This window comes from Dromiciops gliroides, chromosome 4 (genome assembly GCF_019393635.1).
Source record: "Dromiciops gliroides isolate mDroGli1 chromosome 4, mDroGli1.pri, whole genome shotgun sequence".
In the NCBI taxonomy this organism is placed as follows: Eukaryota; Metazoa; Chordata; class Mammalia; order Microbiotheria; family Microbiotheriidae; genus Dromiciops; species Dromiciops gliroides.
The window spans coordinates 328,617,810-328,636,333 of NC_057864.1; the positions used below are offsets into that span (position 1 = coordinate 328,617,810).

The following is an 18,524-nucleotide window of genomic DNA, read 5'->3' on the forward strand; positions in this document are numbered from 1 at the left end:
CCCCCATTGCCTCACCCCCCCAAAATAAAATAAAATAAAAAAAGAAATGTAAATTAAATTAAGTTAAAGAATGTTAAACTTAATTTGCATTTACTCTGAAATGGATTTCCAAGTCTCATCAACCAAAATAATAAGAGTGAAATTTGAGTCTTAAGGAAAAAGACAAACAGATCCTTCTTTGTCTGAATCACCTATTTGGCTTTGAAATAATATGTGGAATGATGTCTGCCAATTTGTATTTGCTAAATATTCAAATTCAGAAATAACCAGATTTCATATTTATGGTTTACTTTAATTACTCTTATTTTTACTTAATTTACTAAGTCTAATCACAATAAATAAATTTTTAAAAGCTAAAGCACACTTTCCTCTGAAATTGAAAAATATTGCAACACATAAGAAGAAAAAATAGGTATAAAATTGACTGTCATACCTGACACACTCTGACAGCTTGGTCCAATACTGTTTTAGTGTCAGTGCCATAATCTGGGCATGGTAACATGGCTCGACTGAAATGAGCTTGCAGCAGGAGATGTGATTTTGTGTGGGAATTGTCAAATGAATGAGGATTTACTTCAATGGGAAGATTTCTTGCCAGTTCACTGTTCATCTGATCTTCATTGTGCCTTACCGGCAGATCTGCATATTCTTCAGAATCCTTATTTTAAAAAAAAAAAGGGGGAAATTATTATCTCCACATATATGTACCTTTTTTGTGACCTAAGAATAATTAAATAGTTATTTTGCTTTTGACTGTACCTTAAAACAACTGGTGGAAATCAGGCCCACTACCATATTTTTAGACTTTTGCTTACTTAAAACAATTATTTTGAATGTTAACATAGTTAGTGCCGATGCAGTCTTTTGGATGTGTGTGTGTGTGTGTGTGTGTGTGTGTGTGTGTGTGTGTATTACTAGGTAGCATAAAGCTTTATTTTAAATCAATTAGATGAGGGGAATACATTTGAGTCATTCATAACTTGAGAAAATTCTTGGTTTCATCCTTCTGTCTTTAAAGTCATACTCAGTATGGCAAAACTACAAACCTGACAGTCTGGGCAAACTTTTATGAGATTTATTAAACTGAGCTGAATGATGTTATCCCATATGAATTATATGAGCACTAAGAATGGCCTATGTCAAAAATTTAAATCTACTCAGGGAAAGAAGCATCTAACAAACCCTTTGCGAATGACTATGGATTTGAGGGGGTTACTGGTCTTCCTGATACTATCTAATCTTTCCCTAACAATACTGACATTAAATCATCTTCAACCATCTGACACAGGGGTTCTTAACTTTTTTGTGCCAGTCTGGTGAAGCCTATGGATCCCTTCTCAGAATAATGTTTTTAAATATATGTAATAAAATATATAGGATTATAAAAGAAACCAAAAGTTAGTGAAAATAAAGATGTGATTCCCTCCCCCCTCCATCCAGGCTCCCAGACTCCCTGAAATCTTTCTATAGACCTCTGGTTAAGAGCCCTTGGTCTAGAGCATATTTTCCCTCAGTAATTAGATAATTACAGAAGTCAGAAAATTGATAATGTTATAAAAATACAGTTTACTGTTCCATTAATGAAAGTGTTCCATTCTAGAAGTATGTAGGCTTCTTTTTAAATATTTTTTTTAGCTCTAGCTATTAGTGTTGTGTGAATATGGAATCTTACTTTTCAAAAAGCAATTATTTGAGATACACCCCATTGCCCTTGATAACTGAGCTATTCTTTACATATAGTTTTAACTAAATCAATCATTTGTTCTACAATTATCCCCTTTTCCCTGACTTGTTTGATTCTTGTTGACTCTTGGATGTGAAGGAAGTTACTGATGGCACCCCTTAGAGGTTTCATTACATGATACTTAGTACTCTGTAGAATCCAGTACATTCCCTTTCCCAATCCTCATTTCTTCTATACATTACTTTGTTCTTTTATTAATTTCACTCTATTAATGTTAGAATTTTGCAGAGGATGAAATGGTAGAAGTTCTAAAATGAATTTGATTAGACCCTTTGAAGTCAATATACACATATACTTTAATACTTGATTTAAATGAAAAGGTGGGAATAGGGTAGAATGGAGATAAATGTTGGGAAACATGGTTCAGTAGTAAGGAAAAAGAGAGGTCAAAGGCTTCTAAGCTTCAAACTTATCTAACATTAATATACTTTCTTTAAGGAGAGAGTCCAAGTGAGAATTAACAAACATCACAAAAAAATTGAAATTTATTATATTTTAACAGGTAGGAAATGCCAGGTTAATCATTACCTAATTTTGTACAGTTGGACAACCAGCTTGTTAGAGTAAAGCTCAATGTCAATACTGAATAAGAGTTAAGAAAAATGAAGAGATAGTGAGCAATTATAACAATTACAATTTGATCTAAATAAGCTGTGGATGATAAAATTGGGAAAATGGATAACAGAATAGACACAAAGACTATTATTAACATTTGCCAGATATAAATGAATCACAAGGAATAACTGTAAAGAGTCTACTCACTAATGACCTGGCCACCTCTATCAGAAACCAAACCCTGAAGGAACTTCTGCCCTAGAGGCCTCTCCTTTGATTTGTGAACTTGCCCTGCCAGAACATTATTTCAAGAAAGAGTTTTCTTGAAACGCCTTCCATTTTTGGCTATCTCTTTCACAGCCTCCTAACCAGGGCTACAATATCCTCCCCTTTCCAGTTGTGTAATCATGAATGAATATTGAGCCAACATTGTTAACTAAGCCAAATCATTCTAAAGGTGTTTAAGGAAGAAACTAGGACAACAGCCAACATGCAAAAAATGGAAACGATGTAAAAAGCTTGTTAGAGGAACCTCTTTTCTCTCTATATGATAACAGGGCCACTACATTTAGACTCATCATAGTCCCCAATGTACTAAAGAGGAGGTAGAAATGGAAATAGAGAAAACAGAGGGAAAAACTGCTGGACTAAATTGAGCATATATAGAGGAGAGAACTGATGGAAATAACAACTTAGTGGGCATTGAGGAATAAGCTAAGATTTATAAAGTGCTCTATGTTTTGCAATGTGCCTTACACAAATGTTCTCACTGTATCCTCCCAACAACCCTGGGAAGTGGGTACTATTATTATCCCCACTTTACAGATGAGGAAAGTAAGGTAAAAAGAAGTTAAGTGACTTGCCCATGGTCATACAGCTAGTCAATGTCTGAAGCCAGATTTATGTTCAGGTATTTTGACTGACTCCATGTTCAGCACTATCCATTATGCCACCTAGGTGCCTCAAGGTATCTGAAAGATGGGAGAATATCAAATCTTTGGGAAAAAAAATCATAGACTTTACTGTTATACCCCCCAAAAAGGTACAAAGAGGAGACAATAACTACTGTCCCACCTGCTTACTTTCCTTTTTAGTACTTTTTTGAGAATAATCCATATATATAAAAATAAAATGTGTATATATACATGTCCATCTATCCATCCATCCATCCATCCATCCATCCATCCATCCATCCATCCATCCATCCATCCATCCATCCATCCATCCATCTACTCTAGAGGTATCCTTCATCAAGGTATGAGAACAGGAAGGCTTTGTAAATGCTATTTTATGGCAGACAATATCTGCAGGCAAATAACTAACTGAAGGGTCTAGTAAATTCAAGATCCCACTGTGCTTACAGTTTGATTATAAAAAAAACACTTGATTTTGCAGAACAAAATACCCCATTAACATAGGCTTCTTAAACAATATGTCTTCCTTGCATATATCTGTTGTTTCTCACAATTAGAAATGTTCCAAAAGCAAAGACTGCCTGTATTTTTCTAAGAACTTATGTTCTTGGCACACAGTAAATGGTTTTGTTCATTTATCCATATACCAAAATTAAAAGTTTTTTTGCCACAATCCTAGACAACGCTCAATTCAGAGACAACATGGAAGACAAATCCCCCCTTGATGGTGATGTCTACCAGATATTTCTATTTGGGAATGACAAATGGAGAGTTTGTATCAAACTCCAAAACAATGTAGAGTTTCTTAAATGAGATCTTTAATCATTCAAAAGAATTCATGCGAATTCTACACAGAAAAAAGTCAATACAAAATGTCTATTACCCAGACTATGACACAGAGTTAGATAGGGAGCTCATAAAGAACATCTGTCTGCCTATTTCTTAGGAAGAAAGGACATGTTTCCTACCTATCTCTTAGAAATAGATGTCATATATATCTTAGAATGACCAATGAGTTGGATAAAGCACTGAATAAGAACAGAGAAGGTTGGATCACTTTAGGAAAACTGTATAGTGCTTTTAATGAACCCAGAACTTTTCTCTGAAACAAGGGACTATGGTGATGCCGTATAGTTATGTCACTGAAAACTAGACCCAGGGAATTAAAATTGAGGGTCACACAAGGAGCAATGGAAAGATGCACAGTAGGACCGAGTAGGTTGCATGTGTTGCCTATGAAACAACAGCACATGAAACAGGATATCATCAGAAAGATGTATGACCAGATGATAGGGTTGGGGGCACTCATATAGTGTGAATAAGGGATAACTAGAGAGCTAATGTGTGTAATGTCAAGAAATTGAATGGACAGTCCACCCCATGTTGGCTGGACCCCTTGTAAAGTCTCACATAATACCCTGAATCTTCTATGTACTTATTGCATATGATTAATATGTTAGTTATCTGTGAATATATCATACCCACCTAACTAGATTATAACCTCCATAAGGGCAACAAATGTCAGCTAAAGTTATGGGCCATACCATAACATACAATCTTATTTGAGGTTAGGAGAAAAGTTACTGGCAGTGATGTGGAGCAATCTACATCAAACTACTACAGACCATCAGATGTTTCATTGGTCAATTAGCTAGAATTTATCAAGCACCTAATGTATACACAAACATTTATTATATGATATATAATATATTTAATATATTAATATATATCTAGAACATACAAAAGGGATAGAAGAGAGAGTACTTTGCTTCATAAACTTATTCTGGGGATAAGGCTTCAATTCATGAAATAATCAGAAAACAAGAAAGTCAGTTGAATAAAATGATCTAGCAGAGACAATAAATGCAATAAGAATTCAGAAAGGTGACACAGAATTGTGAGGGAAAAATTCTACAGAGGAAGGACTTGTTCTAGACCTTAAAGCATAATTAGAAGAACATCTTAGGAAGGGAAAGTAGCATAAACAGTTATATAAGACAGATGTGGAAGAGCCTAAAATGCAAGGTATCAAGCTAGAAGGATAAAGAGAATGATATTTTTAACACTAAAGAAACTAGGAATACAACTGTATGCAGTCCAACCTTGCTCTTGGACAAAGCAAGTGTAAAATAAGGGGCAATAATCTGGATAATTCAGGAATCTCCCCAGTATATCCATGCCCCCATCCAAAAGACTAAGATGTAAATTCACTTATAGAATATACCAGGCTAAAAAGACCTCAATATTTTATATATTTTTAGTCTATATGAAATAACCAAATTCTATTTAGTTTATTCCCAGTGGAAAAAACCAACATGTTGTTATAGTCACACAAAATGATATGGATCGAAAGTTATAATGGGAATTATGTTAGGCCTAAAAGGAAAATGAATTGCATGCAGGCTAGCAAGATTCTGACATAGTCTTTTTTTTTTTTTTTTTTTTGGTGGGGCAATGAGGGTTAAGTGACTTGCCCAGGGTCATACAGCTAGTAAATGTCAAGTGTCTGAGGCCGGATTTGAACTCAGGTCCTCCTGAATCCAGGGCTGGTGCTTTACCCACTGCGCCACCTAGCTGTCCCCCTGACATAGAGTCTTAATTGAAAAACACAAATCACCTACTAAGTAATTCAGAAACTGTCCTCACCCCTTTCCTTCAGTAAGGAATGAACTTGTTCAGATCTAGAAGTAACACATAATGGAGATAATCTATCTGGTAGTGAGCAAAGATTAATTTTTCAGGGTCAGATATATTTTTTTGTGTGACAGGCAACTTTTTGGAAATTATTTGTAAATCTATAAATGAAAAAGTAAAATCTTAGTGTAGATAATATCCTGAGAAATCCATTTGATTGAAGTAGCCAATCCTCCAATCCCTGTAATTTAATGCATGCTACAGTCTCTCTTGACTAGTGGCTTTCCAATTCCTTTGACTAAAAGCCCTCTAAACCAATTAAATATGATTTTTTTCCTGGCAGTTACAATGTGGCATAACCACAGGGAGCTGGGGGATAATACTGGTAGCTGAATTCCTATAGCAATTCTACCCTTAGCAAAGATAGATTACTTAAGAAGCATTTAATACTCACCTAAAAGTGGTATACCTTTCCTCCCACCCCCTAAACCCTATTCTGCAACATGACAGGTGGTTTTCATGACCAAGCATGAACATATTATTTGCTTAAAAAGCCAAAGGGATGGTGACAGTCAAGCCAGAAACTGTTCTGCCCTGTTTTTTACTGAGAGAGGGCAGTGTGTGATGTAAAGGAGAAGAAGCTGTGATATTGCTTGTAAATAGCTGCTACGGAGAAGTGATAGGCATCATCAACTAAGGAAAATTTAGTCTAATTTTCATCAAGACTGAAATCTTTGTCCTCCTTCATAGATTAGATTAATTTATGTGAAGGCTAACATGAAAAAGGTGGCAATTATATTTCTAGTAATGGAGGGAAACCTAGAAGGTAACTTCGTATTACTTTTCAAATAAAAGTTGCCTATTTACTTCTATAGTTATCAATGAAGTACAATCCAGAAGTGTTTGAGTTAGGTGCTTTGGAGGGTCTTACCTAAAATCTATATCCCTCTATTAGATAGCTGTCTTTCTTCATTTTTAAGCTTGCCAAAATAGATGTTTTTGTGATCATCAAATTTTTACTGGACAAAAAAGTTTTACTCTAATGCTTCATCATAGTATGGAAGTAGGGATTATGACAGTGTAGGACAAGACCTGGAAAGGCTACCAAGCTGGAAAGGCTTGAGCCTATAACAGGCTAAATATCTTTTGTACAAGGACCAGACTAGTTAAGGGATGAGCATATCTTCACCTGTACCTGTAGTACACTGGAAGACTATGGAATCTAACAGGTGGTCTGCTTCATTGTCAATGTGTATAAGACGATATCTAGATGTCTGAAAAGTAATTTGCTTAAGGCACGTATCAGTGTCTCATCAAAAGCACAGATATTCCTCCCACTGATTCTAGGGATTAAAAAACCCGAGTAATTCCTCTCTCCCACTATCCCTCAAAGTGGTAAACTGTAGTAGTAGGTCCATTGTATCTTTTGCTCTAGCAAAGTGGTAAAAAAAAAAAATCTTTTTGAGAACTAATTTCCTATGCAAATGAGTTCATTTTGGTTTAACTTGGTTTACCCTTCTAAGAGCCCATGGTTTGTTCTATAGGTCTCACTGACTCTAAAAATCACTTAGGTGACTTGATCTTGCCCATTTGATAGCCTCAAGGATGCTGACTCAGCTTCTAAGGCTGCCTACTTTAAAGGACAAAGGATCAAAGAACCATAGATTCAGGGCTGGAAGGGGCCTTAGAGATGTTTTAGTCCAACCCCTTCATTTTCTGATTTTCAACTGAAGTTATACTTAATATGTTTCATTTGGAAATTTATATTTTAAGTTATCTAAATGCATTCATGCTCTTAGAAATGTAATTTAAGATATAAAAAAATAAATAAAATTTCCTTCCTTAAAAGATAATTCACCAAACTGATAAATTTCATGCTTATGGTTTATGAGTAACTGGGTTTTGGTTCATTTTTTCCTGAGAATCACACACTTTCTGTAACTGGGTCAGTGAACATTTTGGTTATCTGAAAGGCAATTCTCTCATAATAGGAGAATGCATTCATAATTGTGTATTCTACAAAGAGACTGTCAAATTAAAGATAAAATATTCAGGGTTTTGTATCCCTCTTGAACTATAGATTTGATACTGTGGGCTTTAGTCTCCAATCTCCAATCAGACTTCTTTCAAATCCATATTAATTAAATGTTCACAAAGGCAAGTGATTCTGAATGTGATATGGAAAAATGCTCTTTTCAATGTACCTTAGTGAAACTAACTGAAATGACTGTGGTAAGACAGTATGTAAAGATGAACCTTTTTTTTTTTTTAAACTAGATACCAGGTAAAACTTCTTAGAAGAAAAAGGGCTAGGTTGGATTGCTTGTTTTGGTATTAAACATTAGTGTTTGTTTTTTTTTTTAATAAAAGTGAAAAATATTTTAATGAAAAGTTTTTAGAACCATTAAAAATATCAATTAGCATTTTATTATGTGATTGCTTACTCCAAAAGCAGATTAAAAATGAAGACAGACTGAAGACAACTGCTTTTTAATCCTCAATCTCACTGCCAGAATCTCTTATGAAAACTGTGGTCATTTATTCCTGGAATCTTGGGTCACCATCCTTCTAAGCCCTTTAGAATGTTGCATGTTTGCTTCACTTCTTTACTTAGCTCTCCACTCCTTCAAGGATTTCATTCTGGATTTTTCAGAATATTTACAAAGGAGATTTTTTTTTTAAACTGAGCTTGGCTTTCTAGTTCAGGAAAACAGAAGTCACAGGATTGACGCCAAGCAGCACCAGCACCTAGCATCACTCTCTCTCTCTCTCTCTCTCTCTCTCTCTCTCTCTCTCTCTCTCTCTCTCTCTCTCTCTCTCACTCTCACTCTCACTCTCTCTCTCTCTCACACACACACACACACACCCACCCACTAGCTCTACCTCTTCCACAATGTGACACATATTTACTTCTAAAACCTTCCTCTAATTTTAAACAACTTGTCTACTTAATTTCCTGTGTGTGATCACTGACTGTAAGTGAGGTTCATTTTCTTATCTGCATCATGTAGGTAATTAAAGGAAATTGAGAATAGGGAGTGAAGCTTTTATGCAACTGGGATTGAAGCTGAAAGGAGGGCACCAAGGTCAGCGGAGTCCATTATATTTTTATGTGAGAGGCCGCTATGTCTGCCCTGTCCTTGTTTGTTTAGTGTAGGCTGGACAGACTACTAACTGCAAATCTGTTTCTCTGATTTGCCCAGCTGTCCTGGAATAAAGACATCTTCTACTGCAAATGTTAAATGACAGTGATTGACAACCCTATGATGAACTCTGCTTGTAACCCCCTGCTACTGTTTTTAGATTGCACAAGAAAAGACAGAATAAAGAAACATCCTTCATAATCACATCAAATGGGCCCTGCTGTTCACTCAGTAGTTTTCATTTTCATTTTCCTTTTCATTTACAAACCTCAATCTGTTCTGCAAATGCCATGAACTTAGCTACCTCATGTAAAGTCCAGAATTGTGTATTACTGTTTTGTTTGCATACTGTACTTATTTTAGTTAGCAGTGATGCAGGTTCTGACATGATGCTTTAGTCAAATCACTACATCATACAACTTGTGGCACCTACTTCTTCACATGGGAACAATCTAGCAAATACAGACTACAGTGAAATTTCTTTCAGTGTTTTGCTGGTCGTTGGGTAGAGGAGAGGCTACAAAGGATTTATACCATATGTGACGTGTTTTGTTTTTTTTTTAAGATACCCATAATAAATCAACTTTGCAGTTTATCCTGAGTTTGGCAGAAATTATTAGCTGCTTATACTTTTGTCTTTTACCTTGGCCTATTCCTTCTAGAAAAGTTACTGGAAGACTGTTAATTGGATCTCTGCATTTGTTCTCCTTTTAGATAAGCTGAATATAGTATTTTTCCTTGAATAAACTGTTAATCTGAAATTAATAATCAACATGAATTTATACCTTGTCTCAAGAAAATATTATATAATAGGAAAACTAGTACTTTTATGTAGCTGCACACCCCACTGCCTACATTTAACTTACTAAATAGCAGATAAGAGGGCACTTGTGTTGCAGAGGCTGTAGCCTGATCAATGTGAGAGACTAAAGAAGCTTTATGCTTTAACTTAATTTCTGTCATGGGAAAAGTAAAACTTATAAAGTTAATGAGTTCTAGACTTTAAGTAGCACTTGATTAATTTGTAACATACTGAGGCGTTAAAACAAACCAAAATTAGTTTCTCACATTCCAGTGGCTTCTTTTGGCCACTGAAGCTTTATTGAACACATTTCGGTAAATTTCCCTGCTAACACCCATTTTAATTTCAGTGACTTTTCACACTGTTCATTACCTAGATATTACACATATCATTTTTATAATAACATTTGAAAAACATTCTAACATTTACTATACCACATTCAGGAAAATCAAATGGTAAAAAAGAAAAGAAAGTGTATTTTATATTCCTTTCTTTTTTCCTATGCACTACCTCAAGGCAAATTAATGCCTTATATTCAATCATTAACATTTTCCTAAGGGAGCAACTTGGAAGAGGACAAGATGGAAAATTTTTTAATTGAACCTATCCAAATTCCCAATTAGCTATGTTTATAATATGTAATAATTAGCAGTTCTCTTAAACATATTTATTAAACTGAAAAAATTTCCAACTCCACACAGAATTAATACATGAAAGTATAATAATGGAAAAAAAACTAACCCCTCATATACTGTAGTTATCTGGCATTTATTGCCAACCTGTAAATTAAGGTTTAATTTAATTCACAGTTTCAAGGTAAATTATGAATGAACTTAATAAGACTCTAGGTAAAAAGAATGGAAATGAAAAAGGTGCCTTATGTTGTCAAAGAATATTTGCTTCAAAATGAACAGTAAAAATTCTAATTACTTAAATATTAATAATGTTTCATTTAAAATGTGTCCATAATATCCTTTACCAAAACAAAAGGTTCAAACAGTGCTATGATGTACAGATGGCAAAATAGTTAAAGATGACAGACATAATTTCAATTTCTTAGAATATCAACATGTATTTGATCTTCAAGGCTTATATTTGTATATGTGTGCATGATTTATAACAATATCTCAAACTTATGGAGATACATTTGGCCTGCAGCAAAATTTAGGCATGCACAGATTTATGTGCCCCAAACAAATATGAGCATGAGGAAACACCTTTACCCCCTTTGCGAGAACTGACCACATGGTTGACAGCTGGATTTTAGGGGATCTTGCAATAGTGGGTGCCACTAGGGTTGTTGTACTTAAAATAATTTCAGTGATAACAATTCCATCAGAAACTCCTATTTTCCAGGATTTATAGCTAAGACCTTAAAAAATTGCTCTCTGATGAAACTTGGCAAAAAAGGGACTCAGTTTTGAAGGATGTAATGAAACTGCTTTGTAGTTTAAAAAATGTTTAGATTCTTTTTTTGGGGAGGGAGGAGAAATAAGAATCTTAGTGCTTAAAAACTTTGTATTCTAAGAGAAATATTGATATTTGTGTCAATTTATAATAGCCATTTAAGTTTAAATATCTTAACTCTTCACAGCCTATCTTTAAAAGCTTTACAAACCTTTTCTTATGACTTTGCTAATGCTCATATAACTGCATTTTCTCTCTGGAAATATTCCTTCATTTTTTTTTCTTTTGGGAGGCGGGGGCATTCAACTGGAGGTCAAACAACTGCAAATATTATCTGAGATTCAAAAACAAACAACCCCATCACCCCTGGAATTTACTAGATATTAAAGTTTAGCTTAAGAATTGTTTCACATAGGGGCAACTAGGTGGTTCAGTGGATAAAGCACTGGCCCTGGATTCAGGAGGGCCTGAGTTCAAATCCGACCTCTGACACTTGACAATTACTAGCTGTGTGACCCTGGGCGAGTCATTTAACCCTCACTGCCCCACCAAAAAAAAAAAGAAAAAAAAGAAAAAGAAAAAGAAAAATTGTTTAGGGAAAGCTAAGTGGCGCCGTGGATAGAACACCGGCGCCCTGGAGTCAGGAGGACCTGAGGTCAAATCCGGCCTCAGACCCTTGATACTTACTAGCTATGTGACCCTGGGCAAGTCATTTAACCCATTTGCCTCACGCAAAAAAAAAAAAAAAAAAAAAAAAAAAAAAGAATTGTTTCACATAACAAATATTTGCTGAGTACCTATTATATAGACAGGATTATTCTAGGTGTTCTGAGTTAAAAAGTAGAATATACAGAATCTTCCCTTCAGGGAGGCTTGCAATCTCATCTGCAAAACAAGATCATAATAGCACCTACTTCCAATGTTTGTTGTGAAGATCAAATGAGATAATATTGTAAAGTGCTTAGCACAGTGTCTGGTACATACTAAATGCTATGTAAAATGGCTAAATAACAATTCAGCAATTAAACCACAGTGCAAAACAGTTCAAGATTTGTCATAAAGCAATACATGATTCAATGTCAAATGAACAGCAAAGTCATAAGTGTTATGAGTAGAATGGTCAGTGAAGGCTTTCTTGAAGTAGTTAAATCCAAGTTGGGCCTTTAAGAATGGGTATGTTTTACACTGTCAAAGAAGCAGCAAGGAAGGCATTTCATTTAGGGAAGGGGGAAGGCACTTTGAAAAAAAAAGATTTGCTGATGGCATGCTGGGTTGATGCTAAGCAATTGGCTGGAGGGTAGCATTTATTAAGAGGAATGGTACAAGAGAAGACTGGAATGATAGGATGTAGCCTTACTGGGGGATCCTTGAATGGCTAAGTTCAGATTATAGGTTTTTGAGAAGAATGAAATGCTATTTTTAAGAAAATTATTTTGGCTATGGAGTATAGAACAGACTAGAAGAGGAGGAATTGAAGAGACCCATTAGGAAGAAGTACTGCAATAATTCAGGTATGAAGTGATAATGACCTTTACTATGTTGGTGGCAGTGGAAATAAAAAGGAAAAGAATGTGGGAGACAATATGATGAAAGCTATGAGGACCTGGTAATTGACAAGATTGAAAAAAGGTGTGTCTGAAATGGGGAGGGAAAGAACTGCAGGACTTCAAAATATAGAACCTGGACTGCTAAAAGAAAGTCCAGTTTAGCTGAAATAAAAAAAAAATACTTAACTCCCCCCACCCCAAACCCCCCAAAAAACAGAAACAAAAAATCCAAGACTATCATTGCTACATAAAGGCTTCAACAACTCCCGTGCACATAGTAGGCAGCTAAAACAAATGAACAACTTTGCTGAATTGAATAGCTCATGCAATCACAGAATCTTAGAACTGGAATGTAACTCAAGAGGTAATATCTATCTCTATGGCTTTGCAAAAGTTATTACCTTTGCCTGAAATATCACTCAACATATACTATCTCCTTCCATTACTAACCTCATCTGATCTTGTTTACTTCTCTATTAAGGAGCCCCCTGTAATTTCAGTTTTTAGTATGTCTAACACAATTTGCCTTTCTTAATATATTGCTTTGAAAACATCTCAATGTATTTTTTATCTGTTTTATGTGTGTAATATGTTCTCAAGTTACTAAATCTATGCTTTTTGAAGAAATTTCTTCAAGAATTTCTTTTTCTTTATTTCATGACTATTACAGTGCCCTATACACAGTATAAGAGCAGTAAATATTATGGAATAAATTGTAGCTAAGGTGTAGTTTGCACTATATACTAAAAGAGTTTTCACTTACAAGCCATAAAATGTAAACAAAAGTTGTTCAACTTTAGTAGCTCACATTATTAGGCCCCTTTCACAAAAAAAGGAAACAGTGTTAAAGAGCTTAAAATGATTTTCTTCAACTATAACAGGTTAATAGCAGAAGTGAGGTTAATATTTAGAATATTTGATTTTCTACACTCTGCATGGCCTACTATACTATTTAATATGATACCAGATAAACAAAGAGGAACAGGACATATATACAATAAGCCTGTATATAAATATTCATAACAGCTCTTTTTTTTTGTTTGTTTGTAGTGGCAAAGAACTGGAAACTAGGCAGTGCCTATCAACTGGGAGATGGCTAAACAAATTATAGTATATGTAATGGAATACCAATGTGTTGTAAAAAGTGAAGAGATGGCTTAGAGAAACCTGGGAAGATTTGTATGAACAGATGCAGAGTAAAATGAGCTGAACCAGAATAGTAATAATGATACCTAATATTTAAATAGTTCCTGCTATGTGCCAGGCATTATGCTAAGCAGTTTATAATTATCTCTTTGAAAGTAAGGTAATATTATTAGCTTCATTTAACAGATGAAGAAACTGAGGCAAAGAGCAGTTGAGTGAGTTGACTCAGGTGATACAGATATTAAGTGTCTGAGGATGGATTTGAACTCAGGACTTCCTAACTCCAGACCTCTCCCGATTGTGCCACTGCTCTATCTACTGCACCACCTAGCTGCCCTTATACCATAATATCAATATTGTAATAAATGAACAATTCTGAAAGATTTAAGAACTCTGATTAAATACAATGATCAACTATCATTCCAGAGAATCAATGATGACCAATGCTACCTATCTCATAAAGGAAAAGAGATGGCTCAATATACAGGGTAAGACATATTTTTCCATGTGGCCAGTGCAGAAATTTGTTTTGTTTTGATTATCCTTTGTTTTGAGGGTTTTTAGTTTTTTCCCCATCCCTCCTCACCTTGGAGAGGAGGAAGAAGAGAAAAAAATGCTAGATGATTTGAAAAATTGCTTAAAATAAAATTTTAAATGATGCTTGATCAAAGAGAGCAATAATATACTCCTGAAGACTAAATATTATTCTAAGCATCAAAAACAATGGACCTGTTAAACCAGTGTTATTACTATCATTATTCTAATCAGTATAATGATCCAAGACAATTCCAAAGGACTCATGATGAAAAATGCTATGCACCTCCAGAGAAGTGATGAACTGATGAACTCTGAGTGCAGATTGAAACATTCTTTTTTCACTTTATTTTTTTCTCGCTTTTTTTAGCTTTTCAACATAGCTAATATGAAATGTTTTACATTACTTCATAATACAATTGATATCATATTGCTTACTTTTTCAATGGGTATGGGAGGGGCTCCAGGGAGGGACAATTTAGAACTCAAAATTCTAAAAAGTTAAAAACAAATACATAATTTTTTAGAAAATAATTATTCAACTTTAAAGAACTTACATTATTCTTATTACCTTTCATAGTTATGTGGTAAGATATTAATACATGTTTTTATAATGTAATTTGTGGTTGAAATGATTATTAATTTTTTACCCAGGATGTTCTTAATGAAACTTAAATGACTGTTAAAACACTAAAAACATTTTGGCCAAAATACAGATTTTCTTCAAAATAAGCTCAGAAGATCACAGAGGCAGTAAAGCAAGAGTCAGGTCATGGTCAAGAATGGCCAGAGGAGTAGGACACAGATAAGCAGAGGTAGAAGGGGTCTATATTAGATTACAGGGATCCTTAACCTTTTTTGTGTCATGTTTCCCCTTTGGAAGTCTGGTGATGCCCATGGACCACTACTCAGAATGTTTTAAAATGTATGAAAATAGAATGAATAAGATTACAAGGTAAAACAACCATAATGAAATTTGGTTATCAAAATATTAAAAAACAAAACAAGAACAAGCACACTAATTCATCTTAAGAATTCCTGTGAGAGAAAAATCAACAGTTCAAGGAATAAATGTGTAGATACACATTATACTGGTGAAACTCTGGCTATCACCCCCAACTTTTTTCTATGGAAACCTTGGACTCTGCCCTGGAAACCATCCTAGGGCTCTGACAGGTAAGCTCTGATAGGTAAGAGGTATAACTACTTCTTTTCAGCTTTTCTTTATGTGTTGTCTTTTCCCATTAGAATGTAAGATCTTTAAGGCAGGCACTTAACAAATAACTGCTGAGTGTTACTGGCCATGTAGTGAGGATGCCTCTGACTTCCAGCTTTCTGAAATGAGCTTCAGAAGGATAGTTTTGACACTACTAGCATTCTGTAGAAAACAGACTCAGCATTGTTATACACAAAGAAGCTTCTCAAGGATGATGGACAACAGGAGGGCCACCCCACCAACAGCCTGGATCAGATGGGCCCATAAATGGCCTATTAAGATCCCCAAGAACCTGATGTGTAAACCGATAATCCAGTTTTTTTTTTAACAAAACTAGAAATGGCAGATACTGTGACTAGTAAGTTTGTAGATCTATGTTCTCAGTGTTATTCAAATATGTAGATGAAAGCTCATACAATTAAAAATTTTAAGGACTTCAACAGACAAATACATACTAGTATTATGAGATATTTTGAAGAAACGTGATTGTGCACAAAACTATTCTATTACTCTCAATTAAAAATTGATTTTTCTTTTACCAGACACAAATTATAGAAAATTATTGATCAAATAAGTAGATATCTGCCTATACAAAAAGCTTAAGAAACAACGTTTGAAAACTAATGGACTGAATGACGAGACAGATTATCAGTGTAGTCCTTCCTCATTGGGGCGGGGGGGGGGGGAGGAGGAGGAATGAGGGTTAAGTAACTTGCCCAGGGTCACACAGCTAGGGTCAAGTGTCTGGGGCTGGATTTGAACTCAGGTCCTCCCGAATCTACTTTATCCACCGTGCTACCTAGCTGCCTGAAGAAAACATTTTAAAAGTTTTCACATTCAAGCCAAGTCTCTGAGTAGAGGGGGAAAAGCTAATCTACAGAAACTGGTCTACCAATACGAAAGGGGAAGGGAATGGAATAAGCATTTATTAAGTAGCTACTATATGTCAGGCACTGTGCTAAGTGCTTTACTTATTATCTTATTTGAGAACAACAATGTTGATGTCGATAACAATTTTACAGTAGAGGAAACTAAGGCAAATAGAGCCTAAGTGATTTGCCCAAAATCACACGGCCAGTAAGGTTCTAAAGCTGGATTTGGACTCCGGGCCCAGAACTTTCTCCACTGCACCATCAGCTGCCTCTATTATGAAGAAAATAGTTCTATGACAGTCTTATTAACAGTTTCTCACTGAGATCCTATCCCATGAGTGAGTCACTTCATGAGACTAAAATTCTACAATTAATTATCCCTAGGTTGTGTCTTTAGCTTTTGATCGCTTTCTCTGCCTAAACCCTTAGCCTAGAGGGAAGAATCACTATCTTTAAATTCTTCTGAGTCTCCTAGTTCTTGCCTGACACACTCCTAGCACCTAGGACCGTACAATAGGCCTGCGCATAATGACATGGCAGGTATTTGTTAATTAGTTTACAACCAATTATAAAAAATGAAAGCATGCCAAACATAACTCTTATTTTCTAATTATTTTAGGAAGCTAGTGAAAATTCCACCCATTCAATACTACCCCTTTTTTGTCTCCCCTTTCATCTTAAAGTTTGATTGATTTGTCACAATGTGAGATTGAAACCTCATTTAACAATGAGCTAAAAAAGCTCATGGAGCAGTGTAACTTCCAAACATGTTAAGTTGCTGTTGAGTTCTTTTAGTCCAGTCCAACTGTCTGTGACCCCATTTGGGGTTTTCTTGGTAAAGAAAAAAGTAGTTTGCCATTTCCTTCTCCAGCTCATTACAGTCTATAAAGTTTCTTTATTAAGTTTTAAAAAAAGATACTCTAAATTTTTTTTGAAAGTCATTAAATTCTTCTTCTCTAGTTAGTTTATTTCTCACTGGCCTGAAAGAGTTAATATAGCTTTCTGAAGAAACAGCTTAGAAACTGGGAGAATATATCACTATAAGTATAAAAACAGTTGTATTTTCAACTGTAAGAATCTTCAAATCTGGGTATTAAGCATGCTAAGTTCTCTGACTAGCTTGGGTTGAATGTTGAAGTTAAAACCTGCAAAGTATTAAAACTGTATCTATCTCAGTGCTAGTACATTTCACTGAAACAAAATGTAGTGCTTTTAGATTTTAATTACTCATAAATACATCACTGTATCTATAGACAAATATTTTGCTAATATCAATGTCCTTAAAGCAATGTAGAAAAAGATAAGAGCACATCGTAAGCATAGTGGGACAGGTCTATATTCACTTATAAGCCTCCTAAAGGTGCTTGCGTATCACAAAATCACCTTAGATGTCTAAATGATATTGTTGACATTTCTATTGCCCAGGTCAAGGTACTAAATATATAAAGGGAAGAATAGGTAAAGCTTGCAGGATTACAGGAGTAATAGTCAAAAGCTGGGTTATTTCCTTAAGAGTAATATTAAGTTGACAATATTGATCCAGTTTGGAGATGCAAAACAAAACCAAGTTAACAACATTTAAAAATGTGTCAGTTCTTTTGAATCAATCTAATCTAAGGACAGATTAGAAATTGACAAACTGAAAATGAGAGATTTTAAGAAGTCTGTTATTTAATTTAAGCTTTTCTGGCAGATTTAGTTTATGAAGAAAACGGATATTGGCTAAATCTATTAAAATATTAACATATATTTTAATTCCTTGTCTATTTTCATGCTTTTGATATTTTATGATACTTTTAAATTGCCAATTTACCCATCAAATATGAGAATTGTTTTGTATGAGTTCTAAAGGCATATCTGTCTACTAGAAAACTAAATTTGAGTAAGGTTAGGAATACCAAGATGCTATGATGGATTTCAATAAGAGGCATTTCACTTAAGATGAATGGCAATGGGGGCTGTTAGTCATTTAATTATCTTAAACAACCAAATGTCTGCTGACATCCCCTT

At 34.8% G+C, this 18,524-nt stretch overlaps 1 protein-coding gene across 1 annotated transcript in view; it reads right to left on the reverse strand.

The window, feature by feature from the left end:
* Nucleotides 1–18,524, reverse strand: part of ASCC3 (activating signal cointegrator 1 complex subunit 3) — a 344,494-nt gene that overhangs the window by 22,167 nt on the left and 303,803 nt on the right. The window contains 1 exon segment of the mRNA XM_044004344.1: nucleotides 434–658. Coding sequence (XP_043860279.1) covers nucleotides 434–658 — 225 coding nt within the window.